This window comes from Schistocerca piceifrons, chromosome 2, assembly GCF_021461385.2.
Source record: "Schistocerca piceifrons isolate TAMUIC-IGC-003096 chromosome 2, iqSchPice1.1, whole genome shotgun sequence".
NCBI classification, from domain to species: Eukaryota; Metazoa; Arthropoda; class Insecta; order Orthoptera; family Acrididae; genus Schistocerca; species Schistocerca piceifrons.
Genome location: NC_060139.1, coordinates 437,820,283 through 437,839,742, shown reverse-complemented (window position 1 = coordinate 437,839,742; position 19,460 = coordinate 437,820,283). Strand labels below are relative to the sequence as shown.

The window sequence follows — 19,460 nt, the reverse complement described above, 5'->3', positions numbered from 1 at the left end:
TTACCTCATTCACTTACCAGATGTCTGCCTCAACTTTTGAAGGAGTATAAAATAATTCTGCAGTGGCTGTTTCCTGTGCTGCTGTCACAATAACTGGGATCTCAAACGACTAGATGTAGTTCTTCATACCTAACACACATTTTCTCGGTTTTCTTTTATTTTGGTTTTCAAATACATTTTATGGGCAAATAAAAATCATTGCTACATTTTAATGTAGGAACAAATTTATTTTGTGCACAAACTGTTAATGACCTTTCTTTTCCATGAACAAGGCAGTCTAAAACTTGTACAGCAAGAGGATACACATGCAAATATCTTACTGCTTGCATATACTCAAAGGAAATGTGAATATTTTCTGCAGAAGGCTCCTGAATACAGAGAAACCAATAATTAAAATACAAAGCAAAAGTGTATAGTATTCTTGTATTTCAAATCTCTTTCAATAGCTTCACAGAACACTGTATGGAAGAGAAGAAAAGATGGAATGCTTTCCAGTGTTTTCCATTAAATGGAAGATAAAAATCATACTCATCACATTGCAAAATTCTGAGTGTAGTCATATTCAATTGTTGGTATCACAGCCTGGACAAATTTCAGGAATATTATTAAGTACATGTGAACCCCCAACTCGCCACCTCCTTCAGTTACAGTTTGTATTATTTTTTTCATCACTTCTGCATGCCTGTGGGAAAAAAGCAAGATTTTAAAAATAAAGGAAACAATCTCTACACATTGGCTAACAAAATAGCTGCAATTAAGCAACAACACAAGATATGATCAATTCACAATTAAAACAAATGATCAAGAGTACATAAAGCAGACTGGTTGTAGCTGTTTGTCATTATCCTTAGAAAGAACTATTCAACTTTTAGGGTTCATGGAAGGCAGGGGAACACCACCAAGGAATTGTCACAACAGCCATTCCATCTCTATTTGCTTCAATTAACACTTGGAGACTCACTGGCTCCTTCCTTCTGATATCATGCCACTTCAAATTTTGACTAACTAGATACATGCTGTGTGGATGAAAATTTTTGTCAATGTCACTATCCTTCTCCTCATTCCTGTAAACATTTCACATGGAGATCAAAAACATTATCCCTATAGCTTTCAATAGACATTACCCTATGTACAGGCACTGTATCTTTGTAACCTCCAAATGAAGGAGAACAGCGAACTGTAAACTTAGAATACCAGCATGTCAATTGGTTCATTTCAATGTTTTAGCTGGATGCTAATATCCTTTTCTCTGTATCAGAAAACCAGCTACCACTGATGGGCTCCAATTCATAAGTGCTCTAGCCAGTTGTGAACACTTCTGTGACATGAACTACGGGGCACAAATACAACTGGCCTTCCGGTACAGAAAATATATTCATGAGTGTGTTTAAAATTTGTACTTGCGGATGTAGGTTAGTTAGCGTAGAGCTCCCTTCTCTATTTTGAGTTCATGGAGCAGTGCCTGTTTACTCCAGCACATGGCACAGAATTGACACATTGTGATTGATGTTGCATGCAATTCATCACTAGAGTAACTTTGTAATACATTCTGCATCTGTTAGTACCACTTTTAATGCCTATAAATCTCAAACATGAGCCATCTTTCACTGTCTACCTGCTTTTGCCCTTATTTCAGTGCCATAGTTATAAAGTGAATTCAAGGCTGGGTGGTGATATGGATGACAAAGTGAGGTGCTTCTTTTAGAAATGGAAAATGTAACAGGTGAATCCGAGTTGAGAGAAGAAGTGAAGCTGCTGTAGTAAGTTACGGAGTTCGTCTTCACTACTGAGTCCAGACCACAAAGATGTCACTGGTAACTCTGTACCAAGCCATGGGACCCAGCCTCTGTGTCTTCACAAATGCCACTTTCATGCAGCCCCTGAAAAGGTTAACACAGTAATGGCCCATCTTGGTTCTCATAGCAGTGTCCACCCCCCCCCCCCCCCCCCCCCCCTCCTCCTCCATCTCTGAAGTGAAACATTTATGACTAAGGGTGAAGTTGGCTAGGATGACTATAAAGGAGGTTTTGTGGAGACTTTCAAGTGGCTATTGTGAGATTTATTGGTGTCGCACAAAGAGGCCATGTTTATTTGGGAATATTATGCAGAGCAAGGATAGCATTAACAGTAATAAGGATTACACCTTGGAGCGGGCTGAGAATGGATCTGAGACATTATAGGGAATAGTCGGTGTCATATGTAGAATGGTTGGCTCTTTGTAGATGGGTTAGCGATGGCCTACTGGATGTATCTGGTGAGGACTTTGAAGCCAGCTTCAATGGCATGGGCAATAGATCATTCTATATATTTTGGAAAGTAGATGGAAGAGGAAGGGGAGGGGGGTGTGGTCGGGATGGATAAGGAGTTCTATAGAAGCAGTTAGGGCCTAGGCTCAGTATGAACTCATTATTTAGCTTGAGTAAGGCTTGAGATTTTGCTGATATTTTTCAGGAATGACTGGGAGGCAATGCTGGAAGTGAGGAATACATGGAATGTTCCGAGAGGATTGTTTTGGGGAAGAGGAGGAGGATCATTTTGGGATTTGGGTTGGAACTATTCTAGGTAGAGTTCAGTGTTCACTAATTGGTTGTGGGTTGAAAGTGAATAGTGAAGTGGTGTTTACAATGAAAGTTGTAGGTGAATGAGAGAGGATCTTTCACTTGGGCTGTATGATTGAAATTGAGTGTCACACTGAAGGGCTAGGCTTTTGGAAATAATGGACATCCGAGGATCAGAGATGGATTTGACTGAGAGATATAGCACTAAATGGAGGCTAGAACAGTGAAGTGGTGGGGTTTCAATATGGCTGTGCTTGCACTTAGGTGACAGATGTGAGAGAGTACTTTTTTAGATATTTGACCAATACAAGAATAGCATCTTCAGGTAGGTTCAAGAAGAATTACACAATGTGTGCTAACTTATCCAAAGGCTGATGAAAAGTGAAGGATTTTAAAGAGACACATACAAGTATTGGCACCCATTATTACCCAGGTCTTGAGTGCCTCAAAAGTTACACCACTAACGCATGGAACCTTCGATGTCAAACCCTGGAATGAGATCATCCCTTTCTGGTATCCTTCCCACACCACCCACTACAGCTTTCCACCAACTTCCTACTCTCTGCAACAATCTTGCCAAACCTTATGACATTTCTCAACCACTGTCCCCTATCCTAGCAATCATTCCTGTTCTTAAAACTTGCACAATCACCTACCCAATACCTCTTACTCCAGGTCCACCACTGGTAAACCTTAGAACATAAAGGGCAGGGAAACATGTGGAACCACAGTACACAGTACTGTGTACAGGAATGACCATTACTAATCTAACCGAGTGGATGAAAACTGTCTGCTTTGTGGACACCCAGTAGCCAGCTGCTGAACATGCTGTACAGCATGACCTCACTGCCTGATATACTACACAGGCTATTTGGATCCTCCGCTTAATACTAATTTCCCTGAACTTAAAATTTATCCTCATGTTCCCACCACTCTCCAAAGCTTAACTCCTGCTAAAATGCAGCTCCCTTTGGTCGCTCCTCTTTCAACATTGTATTTTTTATTTACTTCTCAATTGTTTTCAGATTCCTTCCTTATCTTTGAAGATCTATGCATAATATAAGTTTACTTCTCAATAACAAGAAGTAAATATGAAGAATCAATTATATGTATGATCAAATAGAAGAATTATTAGGAATAAGAAAGAAAAACAATGACATATTAGTGATAAACTTTAATACCTGTGTCGCAACCACAATTCAAAGTGGGTTGGCAAATTTGGACTGGAAAACGTGAATAGTAGAGGCAAATATCTATTACAATTCTGTGAACATTATGAAATGATCCTAACAAACACAAGCCTCAAAGTTATTAATAGAAGGTAGTGTCAGATACCAGAGTCTTCATTGGACTGGAATATAAATAGAAACAAAATAAAACCTAATTATTCATAACCTGGTTTTGACACTGATACTGATCACATGATAGTTATTGCCAAATGTAATATCAGATTTAAAAAGCAAGGAGACAGGTGTCAGGAAAGTATAAGCTGGGAGAAAATAGCAAACAGCACAGAATTTACCAGGGAAGAAGAAGCTGAAGCCAAGAAAACCATGGATGGCAGAAGAAATACTGAATCTCATAAAAACAGGAAAAGATAGATCATTACTTACCATAAAGAAGGCACAATAAGTTGTTTCCAGCCACAATCTTCATCAGCAAAATAGAAACGGGAAACATGCAAGTAAGCGCACCTCACGTACACATGGCTGCCAACTCTCGCAGCTCGGACCAGAATGCAACTATCATGTGGGATGGCAGCAGCACTCTGGAGGGGGCGGGGAAGGGGAAGGAATAATAGTTTACAGAGGAATGCTGGCTGATGGAGTGTGCAGGGGCTAGAATGCCAACTGGTGCAGTGTCAGGATGGTTGTGGGGAAAATGGGTCCAAAAGGAGAAGGGTAGGGAATGATGGGTGGGTACAGTTGCAGAGGGTAGTGAACAAAAGAGGCTGGGAGATGAGAATGGGGAGGAGGCGATAGGACAGATGGAATGGAAATTGTTGAGTGGAGGGTGTGAGGACAGTAATTTACTAGAGGTTGAGGCCAGGATAATTACGGGAGCAGAGAAGGTATTGTATGATTGTATGGATAACTACCATCTGCATAGTTCAGAAAAGCTGGTGGCAGAGGGGAGGATCCAGATGGCTTGGGTAGTGAAGCAGCCACTGAAATCCAGCATGTTATGCCACTCGGTGGTCGACTTTGCTCTTAGCCACAGTTTGCCAGTTGCCATTCATCCTGGTGGACAACTGGTTGGTAGTCGTACCAATATAAAAATCCGTGAAATGATTGCAGCAGAACTGGTAAATGACATGGCTGATTTCATAGGTAACTCTGCCACTGATGGGGTAGAATAAACCTGTGACCGGACTGGAATAGGAAGTGCTGGGTGCGTGGATTGGCAGGTCTTGCACCCAGGGTTTCCACAGGGATATGATCTTTGTGGCTAGGGGGCTGGGCTGGGAGTGGCATACGGATGGATTCTGATGATGTGGAGACTGCGTGGGCAATGGAACACCACTTTGGGTGGGGTGGGGTGGGATGGACCTCGCATAAGATATCCCTCATTTCAGGGCATGATTGTTTTTTGTTTTGTTTTAGGGCACAAAAACAACTAAGGTCTTTTGCACTCAACAGCCCGCGCATCATTCGCTAAAATGGCTGATAACTTAGACGGCAAAAACAAAAAGAGAACATAAGCAATAAAAAAAGGGGGGAGGGGGGGTGGTACGAAGACTGCAGCAGCCTTGGCAGCAGCGCCAGCGGCCTTGTTTTCTGTCAGACTGATATGACCAAGAACCCACATTAACGTCACAGTGACTCCAAGATTGAGCAAGTGACAGCTTTCCTAGAACCATTGCACAAAGGGATAGATGGCATGCAGCACACAGAGGCTTTGAAGGGTACTAAGAGAGTTGGAGCAGATGATGCAATTGAAAATTCTGTGTTGCTGGATGTACTGCATGGCCTGACACAGGGCGAAGAGATTTGCTGTAAATATTGAGCAGTGTTCCAGAAGCCAATACCGAAAAATGTCGGTGCCAATGATGAAGGCACACCCGACACCATGGTCAGTCCAAGATCCATCAGTGTACACGGAGGTACTATTGCGAAGTTCCACGTGAAGGACGTGGAGTAGTGTCCTTAGGAAGTGAATGAAGGCCAAGCTGAATACAGGCCGCTGCACGAACCACACCCACCAGGAAAGTTGCAGGTAGCATGAAGTTAAGCTGCCGGAGAAAGAGCTGAAAGCAAATTTCAAGAGGTAGCAGAGAAGAGGAACACACCCCATACTGGTGATCAAAGCAGGAGGCTGAGGATAAAATCACAGCAGTAGGACAGCAGTAGTTCAGCAGCTTCTGCATACAGACTCTCAACTCAGCTAGTGTAAAAGGCGGCAGTGGCCAAACGGATGCCACGAAGAAGGATAGTACTGAGACAGCATAAAAGAGACGGGCATGCAGATGCATAAACAAAGCATGCATAGCCTAGTTTCGAACAGACAAGGGACCGGTACAAACGGAGGAGTGTGCTTCGCTCTGCTCCCCAAGAAGCATCACTCAAGACACGTAGGACACTGAGCGACCACATACAGCAGGCTGCCAGGTAAGACACGTGGGAGGACCAAGAAAGTTTCCTATTGAGCAGGAATCCCAGAAATTTTGAAGTTTCAATGAATGAAAGAGCAACAGGCCCAATGTGTAAAGACAGCGGCAAAGCAAAAGCCACTGTCGATGCTCCATGAGTAAAGGCGCTGAAGACACAAGACAAGTCCATGGAGAATTGCAATAGATAGCAAAATCGTCAAGAAAAAGGGAGCCGGAGATGCCTGGCGGAAGACAGGCCATTATAGGGTTAATGACAATATCAAAGAGGACGACACTCAGCATGGAACCCTGAGGCACACTGGTTCCCTGGAAAAAGGTGTCCAACGGCAGCCCCACATGTAGAGTACAGATGATACAATTCCTCCAGCAGGTGTCGTAGGCCTTCTCCAAATCAAAAAACACTGCCACAGTCTGGAATTTCCGTAGAGAACTATTCATGACATTGGCGGACAAAGTGAAGAGATGGTCAACTGCAGAATGGAGCACTCAAAATCCACACTGTGCAGTGGTTAGTAAATTGCGAGACTTGAGCCACCATACCAGGCAGGCACAAATTATACGTTCCACCACCTTGCAAAGACAGCTGGTGAGAGAAAGGGGTGGGAGCTGGAAAGAACGTGTTTGTACCTACCAGGCTTAGGTATGGATGTGACAGTGGCTTCACGGCAGCATCTGGGAAACATGCCCTCTGCCCAAATGCAGTTGTTCATATGAAGCAGGACGTGCTTGCCCGCAACAGAAAGATGCTGCAACATCTGAATGTGAACAGCGTCTGGCCCTGGGGCGGAGAATCGGGATGAAGTGATAGCATGATTTAGCTCCTTCATAGTAAAGGAGGCGCTGTAGCACTCATGATTCTGAGAAGAGAAGGGTAGCACCCCCTCCCCCCCCCCCCTCCACTCCACTCATTTCCAATGTAGGAAGATAGGGTGATAGTGGGGGGAGCTCGAAATCTCTGCAAAATCGTGCCCAAGGTGTTGCAGGTAGCAATAGGGTCCACAGTGACTGTCTGCAACTGTCAGGTCGAAAATTGGGGAATGGATCTTGGTACCAGAGAGCCGTCGGAAGAGGGAGTGGAACTGTTAAAGGAACTAGTGAATGAAATCCAGCAAGCTCTTTTGCTATCCTGAAGAAAGCAATGACACTGTGCACAAAACTGTTTACAATGAATGCAGTCCACCAAGGGACTGAGACACCTCATGGTAAAGAGGAGTGCGAGGAATGGAACGTTCTTCAGTGGTAAAGATAACGTTTCTTGGATATTCTACCTGGTCATCATAACTGGGGAAATGTTCATCGAAGGTCACCAGGTAGAAGTAAAGCCTCCAGTCGGCCTTAGTAAGCTGCCATTTGGATGTGCACATAGGTGGGGTAGGTGTCAGCAAACTGATAGTACACGGGAAATGGTCGCTCCAGTATGTTTCAGAGAGAACAGACCACTCATGACAATTGGCAAACTGGGCAGTGCAGAAGGTTAGGTCCAAATGGAAATATGTGTGTGTGGAGTCAAAGTAATGTGGGTGCTCCTGGGCTGAGGCAGAAGAGGTTAAGTTGATTGAGGTGAGCCAAGAGGGCATGTCTCTGATAGGTTCTGGAAAAATAACCCAAAGGGGATGGTGTGCATTAAAGTCACCGAGCAGCAGAAAGTGGTAAGGTAGCTGCCCAACAAGATGGAGGAAGTCTGTCCTGCTGACATCGAATGACAGAGAGATGTACACAGTACAAAGGGAAAAGGCGAACTGCAACAGCTTGAAGGTGGGTAATCAGGGAGATGGGTTCGCTATGAAAGGAATCCCGTGTGAGTAGCAGGACTTCCCCATGAGATGGAATGCCGTCCTCGGTGGGGCAAGGGGGGAAGGTCAAATGAACCGGGAAGAAATGCGAGAGCTCAAAGCAATTGTGAGGCTGCAGTTTTGTTTCCTGAAGGCAGAGAAAACAGGGATACTGCGATTCTAAGAGCAGCCATAAATCCTCTTTATTGGATCTAAAATGTGAACGTTCCAATGGAGGAAAGTCATGAAGGGGTGTCCAACTCAGTGGCTGCCGAGTGCCAGCCATCGAACACTTACTGCCACAAGGCACAGAGGCAGGAGGCTCCTACTCCGTGAGGTCTACAGAAGCATTGGCATTCTTCTGTCGGCTTGCAGCAAAGAAAACCACAGGCAAGATGTACCAAAAAATCAGATAACCACAGTTTGGATGTAGAATTTGTAGCAACATAATTAAGGATAAAAACAGTAACGTTTTATTTGAACATGAAAAAATAGCTAATAGATGGAAGGAATACATTGAAGAATTACATGGTGGGGAAGATGTCACAAAGAATGAAGTGGAAACATGAATTCACAGTACCATCATTTATCAGGTCAGTATTCAACGTGCCTTACACAACAAAAAAGTGACTGGAACAGGTAACATCCCTGCTAAGTTATTACAGAATGATGGAAATAAGGTGAAAGTTGTGTCTGCTCTGACAATGGCACACTACCAATGGAATTTTTTAATTACACAACTTGTACATGCAAATGCCAATGCCAATGCCTATTGGACAGAACACTGGCATTACTAAGCCAATGCTTCAAAAGTTCTATTCACCATCACTAAGGACAGACAAAAAACTAAGACTGACTAACATTTAGGCAAAAATCAATTTTGATTTAGGAAATGGAAAGAACAATGGAAGCTATAATGGCACTGCGAATGATCTTAGAAAGATGAAGTGATATGGACAGGAAAATATACATCACATACATTGACCTAGAGAAGGCTTTTTATAGAGTGGACTAGAAGATACTGTCTGGGAAACAGAATAAAACTGTTATAGACTGGAGAGAGAACTAATTCTCGAATGATACAAAACCCAGAGAACCGAAATGGATATCAATGACACTAAAAAAGAGGCTAGAATAAAAAGAGCTCTTCCACAAGATTGTTCTATCTCACCAAATTTATTTATAGAAAGTGCAATAAAAACAATGAAAAGTAGCACCAAAAGGATAAAAATTAGTAGTAAACAAATACACTGTATTTGATTTGATGATGATATAGTAGAGTTACCAGATTCTGGAAAGGAAATGAACTATATATGAAAAATTTTGTCTAAATAATTGGATAGATAAAAAATCTACTCACCAACCAGCAGAAGTAGATTACACATATACAGGTATTAAAGTTTGCAAGCATTTGGAGCCTGTGGCTGTCCTCCTTCTGGCAGAAGAACTGAAGAGGTAGGAAGAGGGTTGAAGGAAAGGGACTGGTGAGGTTTAGGAAGAGGGGTAGAGTTCGGAAAAGTCGCCCAAACCACTTACAGTAAGTCTCCCTGGACCTGGGGTTCTGGGAGACTTTTCCAAACTTCCCACATTTCCTAAACCTCACCCATAGCTACCAACTATTACAGATTGTCTGTAACTATTATGGATGTATCACCTTCATTAGGGAACATGGAGAGGTACTAAAAAATTAGCGAAATGGACATTATCAATTTCTTGTTACAAAAATTCAGAAAACATACTGTCTGCTTTTTGCCAGTCATATGTTACTAAAATGTTTTATAGTTTATGTAGTAAACCTGTCTAGGAATGATTTCGACATACAAGTCCAGCGCAACAGCCATTTAGCAGTGGAAGTAAGAAAATTGGTAGACACGTCATCCTCGCATGGAAGTTGGAACCACCTGTGAATGTCGGCATGCATACTAGGTGGCAATAATGTGCACATGCATACAGAACGTAGTTCTGTGATATTTACATAAGAGAACAAAAATTACATAGTAAATAATCACAAAAAAACAATTACTTAATTAAGAGCTCCCTGAAATTTTTATTCAAATGAGTGACATAAAAGAACTATACAGTGCCCTTTGAGTTTCATGCAGTATTTTGAGTGATTGGGGTATTTCCATCTAGTGCACATGCCAGCAACATGCTAGGACTATTACTGCCTGAATTGTGTACAGACCACTGATATTTTCAGTAATCATTACATTGTGTTCAGTGGTAATATTCATCCACTTAGAATTCGATAACAGTGCATTGACTGTCAAGGAAAGTTTTAGTAGTCTGGTTTTTTATTTTTATTGGTCCTGTTGTCTACATAGCAGCTTATGCATAAGACATTGGACAAGTCAAGTTATAAATATACAGGCTGAAAGTCATTTCAAGGCATACATATTTAATGTTACAATAATACACTTTACATGTAAGTATTTATATAACACATTTCATAAATTTAAGTATTCTTCAATGGAGTAAAAGCAGTGATGCTGTAAATATGACTTTAGAGATTTTCCAAATGTATTGACCTCAGTGATAGCTTTTATGTTTTCAGGACGTTTGTTATAAAGCTTAACTCCCATGTGAAAAGTACCTTTTGGCACAGTGCTGTGCTGATTTGAGTCACATGTAAGTTTCTGTTTTGTCTGGTAAAGTGCTCATATATATCACAGTTTTTTTGCAGTCTCCGGTCCTTGCCTATTACATTTAATTTAAAGAACAATAGGGTTTCCATAATGTATACACATGGTAATGGAGGAATAGCAGATTTCTTAAACAGGGGTTTACAAGAGTCTCTAGGCTTGCACCCAAACAAGATTCTAATGGCCCTTTTTTGTAGTTTAAAAGTGCTATTAGCTGTTTTAGAGTTTCCCCAGAAGGTGACCCCATATCTAAGACGAGAATGAAAGTACGCATGATATGCATTCAATACTGTTTTCTCACTACAGCGTGATTTTAACGAACAAAGAAGGTAACATGTTTTGCTCAGTTCTGCATTGAGATATTCAATATGCTTACTCCATCTGATGTTACTCTGCAGCCAAAGTCCTAAGAATTTGGTTTCAGTATTGTTACCAACTGGTTCGTCATTGATAGAGACTGATGGGATAAACATGACCTTGTTAGGAACATTGTGGAATTTTAGAGCAATGGTTTTCTTACTGTTTATTACAAGCTGATTACTCTGTGCCCAGTCGCTAAGTTGTTTCGTGACCGTGTTTACTATCTGCTGTAACTGTTTATCGTCGTCTCCTTTTAGTAGAATCGTGCTGTCATCTGCAAATATGATTGTTTTGTGTGCATCAACATTTAAGCTTAGATCATTTATGTACAGAAGAAACAGAAGAGGTCATATTACTGATCCGTGGGGTACACCACATTTAATTTGTTTATATTCAGATAAGTGATTAGATACAGTTTTTAGTTCAATATGTGTGTGCTTGATGCACACTGCCTGCTTACGATTAGTCAGGAAGGAACTGATCCACTTGTTGGACAGACCTCGAATACCATATCTTTCAAGCTTTGATAGCAGAATTTTATGGTCCACCATGTCAAAAGCTTTTGACAAGTCAATAAATACTCCTATTGTTTCCTGTTTTTTGTCCATCAGGCTTAGGATGGAATTGATGCACTCATAGACAGCAGTTGTCATTGACCTCTTATTTCTGAATCCATTTTGTTCATTACATAGGATGCTGTTTTTATTCATAAATTTCATAAGTTTCTCATACATAACTTTTTCCAGTACTTTAGAGATGCAAGAGGAAATTGTGATGGGTCTATAGTTATTTACATTGTCTTTATCCCCTTTTTTATACACAGGAATAACTTTTGATGTTTTCAACACATCGGGGAAAGTGCCTGCCTGAAGTGAGCAGTCGCATAAGTGTGTGAGTACTTCAATTATGTTTGATGCGCTCTTCTTTAACATTGTTGCAGGTATACCATCACTACCTGCCAATTTGGAATTTTTTAGTCCTTTTACTGCTTTAGCTACTTCATCTTGTGAAACAGAACTGATGTACATTGATCCTCTACATGCACTATTCATTTGCCTGGGTGCTCTTAAAGTTTGATTGTAACATATTATCAGCAACACATGTGAAAAAGTTGTTAAATGTGTTGGCTACTTCTAGGGGGTTTGTTACTTTTTTATTTTTATGTGACAGTGTTATATTTTTGCAAGATTGTCTGTATTCTCCACAGTCTTTTTTTATAACACTCCACACAGCCTTTGATTTATTAGCTGAATTACAAATGATTTAATCATTGTGCATCATTTTTGCTGCTTTTATTACTTTTCTTAATATTTTGGAGTATTTTTTATATGCGCGTACTACATGTGAGGAATTTTTTTAGTTACATATTTCATTTAGTAGTCTTTTCTTCTGGCATGAAACCCTTATTCCCTTTGTGATCCAGCTGTTTGTTCTGAGTTCCCCCGTATGGTTAATGTTTTCAGTGGGAATGCAAGTTCAAAGAAATGGGTTAATGTAGCAATGAAAGTGTTGAATTTTTCATTTATATCATTCATTTTGTACACTCCTGGCCATTTTTCTTTCTGTAATAAGTTGTTGAAGTAGTTTACATCATGCTGATTATAACTTCGATATGTTGTAATGAAAGACATGTTGTTAATAATACTGCCTTGTCCTTTTATGCTTAATATTTGAGCAAGATGGTCACTAAAACCTGTATTGAAAATTTTTAGTGAGGTGTTGTGTAAACTCTTCTTGACTAGAAACTGATCAAGAGCTGTTTGGCAAGTTTCTGTTACTTGGGTAGCTGCTTTTACTTCAGCCTTTAAATTGTAGGACGTTGCAAGGTTCAAAATGGTCTCCCTATTTCCACTATTCATGAGGAAATCAATATTGAAGTCACCACAGATTATCAATTCACAATCCATTTTATTTACTTTATTTAGCAATGACTCCATTTTGTTTAAGAAAAGTTCAAAATTCCCGGATGGTGATAGGTAAACTGCAGCAATAACCAGGTTGAACTGAGTAATTTTTATAGCTGCAGCTTCAGCTTCATAATCCTTTTCGACATTTGCCCTAGTTAAGTTAGGTAGTGTAATAAAATCTATGTTATCCTTTGTGTAAATTGCTCTTCAGCAACTGTTAATAGTGTCCATAACGAAAAGCTTGACAAAAATGATAATGCAAAATTAAACAGTGCGAAAGATACCCCGAGTGAAGGTGAGAAAAAAAACTGTACCAAATTCAGATATTAATATTTTGGAACACCGAAGTGTTAGTACAATGGATGGCAGTTTAACTATAAAACGTAAAACTGGACAGAAATTTGGAAACAGTATAGTAAAAGAATGGCCGTATTTGGTAAAGTCAAATAAATCAGACCAACATGTGTTTTGTACAGTGTGTTCGCAAGAGATTTCTATAAAGCTTACTGGATGTGGTGATTGCCATCATCATGTTCTGTATAAAGTACATGTAGACCTAACAAACCTTCAATCTTCAAATGCACCATTGTCATCATTTGGAATAAAACCTGCCGAGGAAGACTCTATCACCAATGCTGAAATGCTTTTATTTCATTTATTGTTGAACACAGTCTGCCAATATTTTTGTGCAGATCATATTTCACAGCTGTTCAAAAACTATTTCCTGGGTTCTCAGATTGCTAAAAAATACAGCTGTGGAAGAACTAAAGGAACTGCAGCTATAAATCCTTTGCCACCTGGAACACAGAATGATGTAGTAGAATACTTAAAAGGAAACTCCTTTCCTCTTGCAACTGATGGTAGCACAGACATTGCAGATATGAATCTACATCTACTTGACATTATTTACTTTAATATTCAACAGGGAAATATGTGCACGACAATATTGTCAATTGCATGACAATTGCTGGAATACAATTGTAGGACATACAAGACAAGTTGCTGCTTTTTTTAAGAACAATTTTGTCCCTGCCACCTTCTTCATTTAGCTGCACAAAATGGTGTGAAAAGCCTACAATATTTTGATGCTCAAGAATTTGTAATGGACAGTTTCTACTTTCTCCAAAAGAGTTCAAAAACACAGTCTACTTTCAAACTTTATCAAATATGTATGGCAGTAAGCCCTCTAAAATACTGAAGTATGTTTGTACAAGATGGCTCTCTCTGCTCCAATCAATAGAAAGAATAATTGAACAGTTGGAACCTCTTGTAAAATTTTTCAACAAGGAAGCTTCAAAAATGTAAACAACTCTCACTTATCTCGAATGTGCCCTATCCTAAATCATCCAGTGACTAAGTTATGTCTTCTTTTCTTGTGTAATAGCCTTTCGTTATTTGCGAAAGCAAATGTATTCCTTCAGAAAGAAGGGCCAGTAATTCACAGTTTACATATTTTATTGTGAGATTTACTAATCGTTCTGCAGTACCTACTTCTGGTAGTCTGCTGGGACTGAAATTAAAAAACAAACAGCACAAAGGGGATGAAGATATTGTTGTTGATGTAGACACTAGAAGCTACATTCATCATACCAATCTTGAAAAATCTGTAGTTGCAAAATTTTATGAGGATTTCTGAAGATTTTTCATCAACTCATGTAGTTAAGCAAAGAAAAATTTCCACTACATGATGACTTTTTAAAAACTGGTAAGTTATGGATATTGGATCAAGGAAAAGAAAATCATTATTGTCAGTTGTAAAGATGAATAAGCTATTTCCTGATGATCTGAGGGATTGTGAAAAAAAGTTTGACTTTTGAAGATACCAGTTTGATGACTTTGGAATGGTGGAAGATGAGAGCTGATACTGCTTGGTACAAAACATCTGCTATGTGTGATGCATCAGGCATTAAAAAGTACCCATCACTGAGCACGCTTATGCTTGCATTACTGTTTATTCCTCATAGTAATGCTGCCTGTGAGAGTGTTTTCATTATTGTTAGTAAAACAGTACTGAATTTCAATCTAGTGTGAACACAGGAACCTTAAAGTGCTTTGATCATCAGTAAAATGAACTGTTTATCTTCAGGAAGAGGATGTTACCAATTAATTTTTCAAAGGATCAGATTCAGGCTGTAAAGAGCGTAACAAAATTATCACTCAAGAGAATCTTATCATCAGCCACCAGTGAAAATCATATATTGTACAAGTAGAGGCAATGGATGAGAAAGACTTATAAACATTTTTGCATAAAACACTGAAGACAGGCCTCATTTCATGATTTAGGTGGATTTTGTTTACATGTTTTACCTTCCTTTTAATTAATGATTTTAAAGATATACGTGTATCAATTTTGCAGTATTTTCAATTCACAGAAATGTTTCTAGAGCACCTTTATGTTTACTAAACGTTTTTCACTTAACCTGTTTTTTTTTTCATTTGTTTTAATTTCTGGAAAATAATCTTTATTTAGAGCCAGAAAGTGTTTGAAATACAGTTTTAAAAGGCCTAAAAGACAATTCTAATTTTTAAAATTTTCCAACTAAATCGCTTCAGGCAAATGCTGGTATTGTTCTTTTTAAAGGACACGGCCAATTTCCTTCTCCATCCTTGACACAATCCGAGATTCAGCTCTGTCTCTAAATGACCCTGAGGTTGATGGGACATTAAACCATAACCCCCCCCACACACACACACACAATTTCTGAAGGAGAGGCTGTGAACAAGATTCTATATTTGTCTTGTGGTTACTGAGGGCTACTTCTCAAGGTTGATAGCAGTGCTAATCAATTATTTTGCTTCACCACTCATCCTTCACTTTCAACCCTTCTGCCAAAAGGAGGCCCCACTGGCTCCGAAAGCTTGCAAACTTTAATAGCTTTATATGTGTGTTCCCCTGCTGCTACTTTGTAATAAGGTTTTTTTTATATATCCAATCACATTATATTTTCAAAAGTTGGTCATTTTCATTTAAAAAATTGTGTGATGCTTTAGACAACCACAAACTGAAAAGAAACACAAAGAAGCATAAAATAATGGTGATAGATAAATCAACAGATAAGTAAGGGCAAACACTAAGATAAGAAATAATATAATATGCAAGTAAATGAATTTTACTGTTTGGTAAATAACAGATGATAACAAAAGTATAACTGAAGTTAAAAGAAGAACTGCAATGATTAAAGAAGCAGTCAGAAATAAGGAATTAACAAATTACCTCCTTAATGTAGAAACAAGGAAAAAATGCAGCTTCGCTAGAAAGAAATGACAATTAATCGAAACCCTCAGCTGCCAACAGATGTCGTTGATATACCTCAATGGGGACAGCTGAAAATGTGTGCCCCAACCTGGACTCGAACTGGGGATCTCCTGCTTACATGGCAGACGCTCTATCCATCTGAGCCACCGAGGGCACAGAGGATAATGCGAACGCAGGGTCTTATCTCTTGCACGTTTCCCGTGAGACCCACATTCCGAACTGTCCACAACTTACATTTGTAATGTTCCTAAAGGATATTTGACCATTAACTCATTACTCACAAGCTGAGGGTTTCGATTAATTATCATTTCTTTTTAGAGAATCTGCGCATGGTCATCATTGGTATTTGTTCTTACGTAACAGTTACTATCTTCATATAGTTAAAGGCTACCCAGCCATTGACCTCCTCCTGTGTGAATGCACACACCTTGCCCGAATAGTCACCTTAGTTGGCGCGAGTAATGAGTGAATGGGCAAATATCCTTTAGGAACATTAAGAATGTAGGTTGTGGACAGTTGGGAATATGGATCTCACGGGAAACATGCAAGAGGTAAGTCCCTGCTGTTGCGCTATCCTCTGTGCCCTCGGCGGCTCAGATGGATAGAGCGTCTGCCATGTAAGCAGGAGATCCGGGACACAGATTTTCAGCTGTCCACATTGAGCTATATCAACAACACCTGTTGGCAGCTGAGGGTTTCGATTAATGATCATTTGTTTTGATTATTTTAAACTATGGTTGTGAAGGGTAGATACACAAGAAATGAAAAAATTAAAAGACAACAAAGATGTGGATAACGAGAAGAGTAAAAACTGACAGAAAATCTAATGAACAAATACTAGAAAAAAATGCTTAGAAAAAGGGACCTTAATTAACCTGACACACAGAAGAAAAATCAATTCGAAACCTAATAAAACATAGTAACTTCAGAAAAAACATCTTGGACATAAAATTGTGGAGGGGGGGAAGGGGGGGGTGAAATCAACTGGCAGGCTGAGAAGATCCGAAGATCCATAATACACAGTGTTATCTGTGGAATGAATTGCAGCAACTACAACTAAATGGTACAGATGTCATGGGACAGAGAAGGATGGTTATGTAAACAACATGTTGTCTTTAATGTCTGATGATGGATCATTATCTTTATTTCTCACTATATACTTATATCATCTCTAAACTGGATGCAGCACAGTGCTTGACCATTACCACTGCCATTTCTTTGTTGCTTCTCATTCTCACAAGTAGGTGTGTCTCATTCTGGGAGCCCAATGACCTGCCTTTCCTCCAACCTATCCCTCTTTCCACCCTCAGGGAGGAACTAGTAGTTCCAAAAGCTAGGAATAGTTGTTTTCAGTTTTAAATGTGTGTACTGGCCTCAGTCGAAATTTGCTCCTGTAAAGTAAATACAGACCAACCATTCTCTCTATCTGTATCAGTGTATAATGCTCAATCAGTAGTTTGCCATGGAGTGTTCCCCCCTGCCGCCCTGGTGGCATTGACCACTTACAAGAAGAGAGGAAAAGTCAACTCCAAATAAAAACTTGCATGTGACTTTTCAGGATTTCCCAATGAATCTGTCACAAGTACATGTCTCAGGTTTGCTGCTGAATAATATTATGCGAATCCCACAATACTTCATTGGTACAACTCAAATGAACTCCCTCTATCCAAATATTCAGTTCACTATGGAGGTGGAACAAGATGGCATCTTACCATTTATGGATGTCATGGATAGAAGACAAGTTGACGGTACACTGGGACATAATGTCAACTGCAAACAAAAACACACAGAGGTATATTTTCAGGTCACAAGCTGTCATCATCCTGCACAATGCGACAATGTCTTACACACTCTGGTTGACAGAGCGTATGTGGTTTCAGATACCGACAGTCTGCCTCGTGAGCTACAACACCTAAGAATGGTGTTCCAACAGAACAACTATTATGATAGACAGATACACAATGCATTCCATTCGAAGCAAGTTCAATGCAGCGATGTGAATGAAAATGTGAGGCATCTATTGCAATGGCATTCTTGCCATATTTTGCTGGCATGTCTTCAAGCATATAAAGAATCCCAAAACACATGACATCAAGTGCGTTTTTTGTCCACCAGCAAAAGTGAGGAAATTGTTGTGTTTGGTCAGAAACAATCCTTAGGAAAAGTTGCATATATAAAATCCCATGACAATGTTTGGCAGACACGTCAAACTATGCAAGAACATTGTCTTTAATACCATTGTCATACACACTTGGGCCAACCTGATAAATAAGCAGTAGTGGAGCACTGCCTGAACACAGGACATTGCATTTTTTATGAGCAGACTGAAGTTTTATTCTCCACATCATTCTGGGACTGTGTTTTCAAGGAGGCAATACATATCCATAAGGTAGGCAATCTCATCAGCACAGATCCATGTTTTCAACTAAATGCCACCTGGAATCAAGCACTGGCTGCCATTAAATTAAAACAGGAGAAACAAGAACTTCTGATTCATGAGCCAAACACAGTGCACATTGCAGAGATTTAATTCTTAACCACAGGAGCATTCGGTAGCACTATCACTGCCCACAGTGCATTTGTGGAAGGCCCTTTTGCAGCTACCAGCAGGGGAAACTACAAACGCTGTTTTCATCCAACTGTGAGCACCTTCCCAGGCACACGTATTTCCTGCTTCTGGCCCCCTAAATTTCAATGTCGGTGCGTGAATATCATCAGTCACATCTTGCAGCAGTGAAACCAGCATCTACCACTACCTGAAGATGTCAAGCAGTTGTATCAATGAAATATTGTGCGATTTGCACAATATTATCTAGTGGCAAACCCAAGAAGTGCATTTACAATACCCCTATATGCTTAACATATCCTGATTGAAACTGCAATGTTTAAGTTCTCTAGAGGCTGCTTGCTACTGAATGCCTTAACTCAACATTCATTCATAACCTCAGCACATAAGCCTATTTTGCTACTCTTTGGAATGTTATTCTACATTAGCACATAAAGGTGGTCACTGAAACACAAACAACTCATTCTACCTTTTTATTAACTTAAACTGAAAAGATGAAAAATTTCATATCATCTGATGGTTGAAAATATTTTTTGATGATAAATTCCAGTGAGTATAACATAACTAGTCAGAAAATGGAAACATCTTAAAGGAAAACTGCTGTTGGTATTCTAAATACTCATACTCTGAATAAGGTACATTTAGCACTCATACTCTGAGGAAGATATTAGATGAACATCAACAAAAGCAAAACAAGGATAATGGAATGTAGTCGAATTAAATCAGTTGATGCTGAGGGAATTAGATTAGGAAATGAGACACTTAAAGTTGTAAATGAGTTTTGCTATT

The 19,460-nt window shown here is 39.7% G+C and overlaps 1 protein-coding gene across 1 annotated transcript in view; it reads right to left on the bottom strand.

The window, feature by feature from the left end:
* Positions 1-409: 409 nt before the first annotated feature.
* The window catches only part of LOC124774502 (ubiquitin-like-conjugating enzyme ATG3), an 86,516-nt gene continuing 67,465 nt past the window's right edge, over positions 410-19,460 (bottom strand). Inside the window, exon 7 of the mRNA XM_047249485.1 lies at positions 410-682. Coding sequence (XP_047105441.1) covers positions 532-682 — 151 coding nt within the window. The 3' untranslated portion in view covers positions 410-531. The remainder of the gene's footprint in view (positions 683-19,460) is intronic.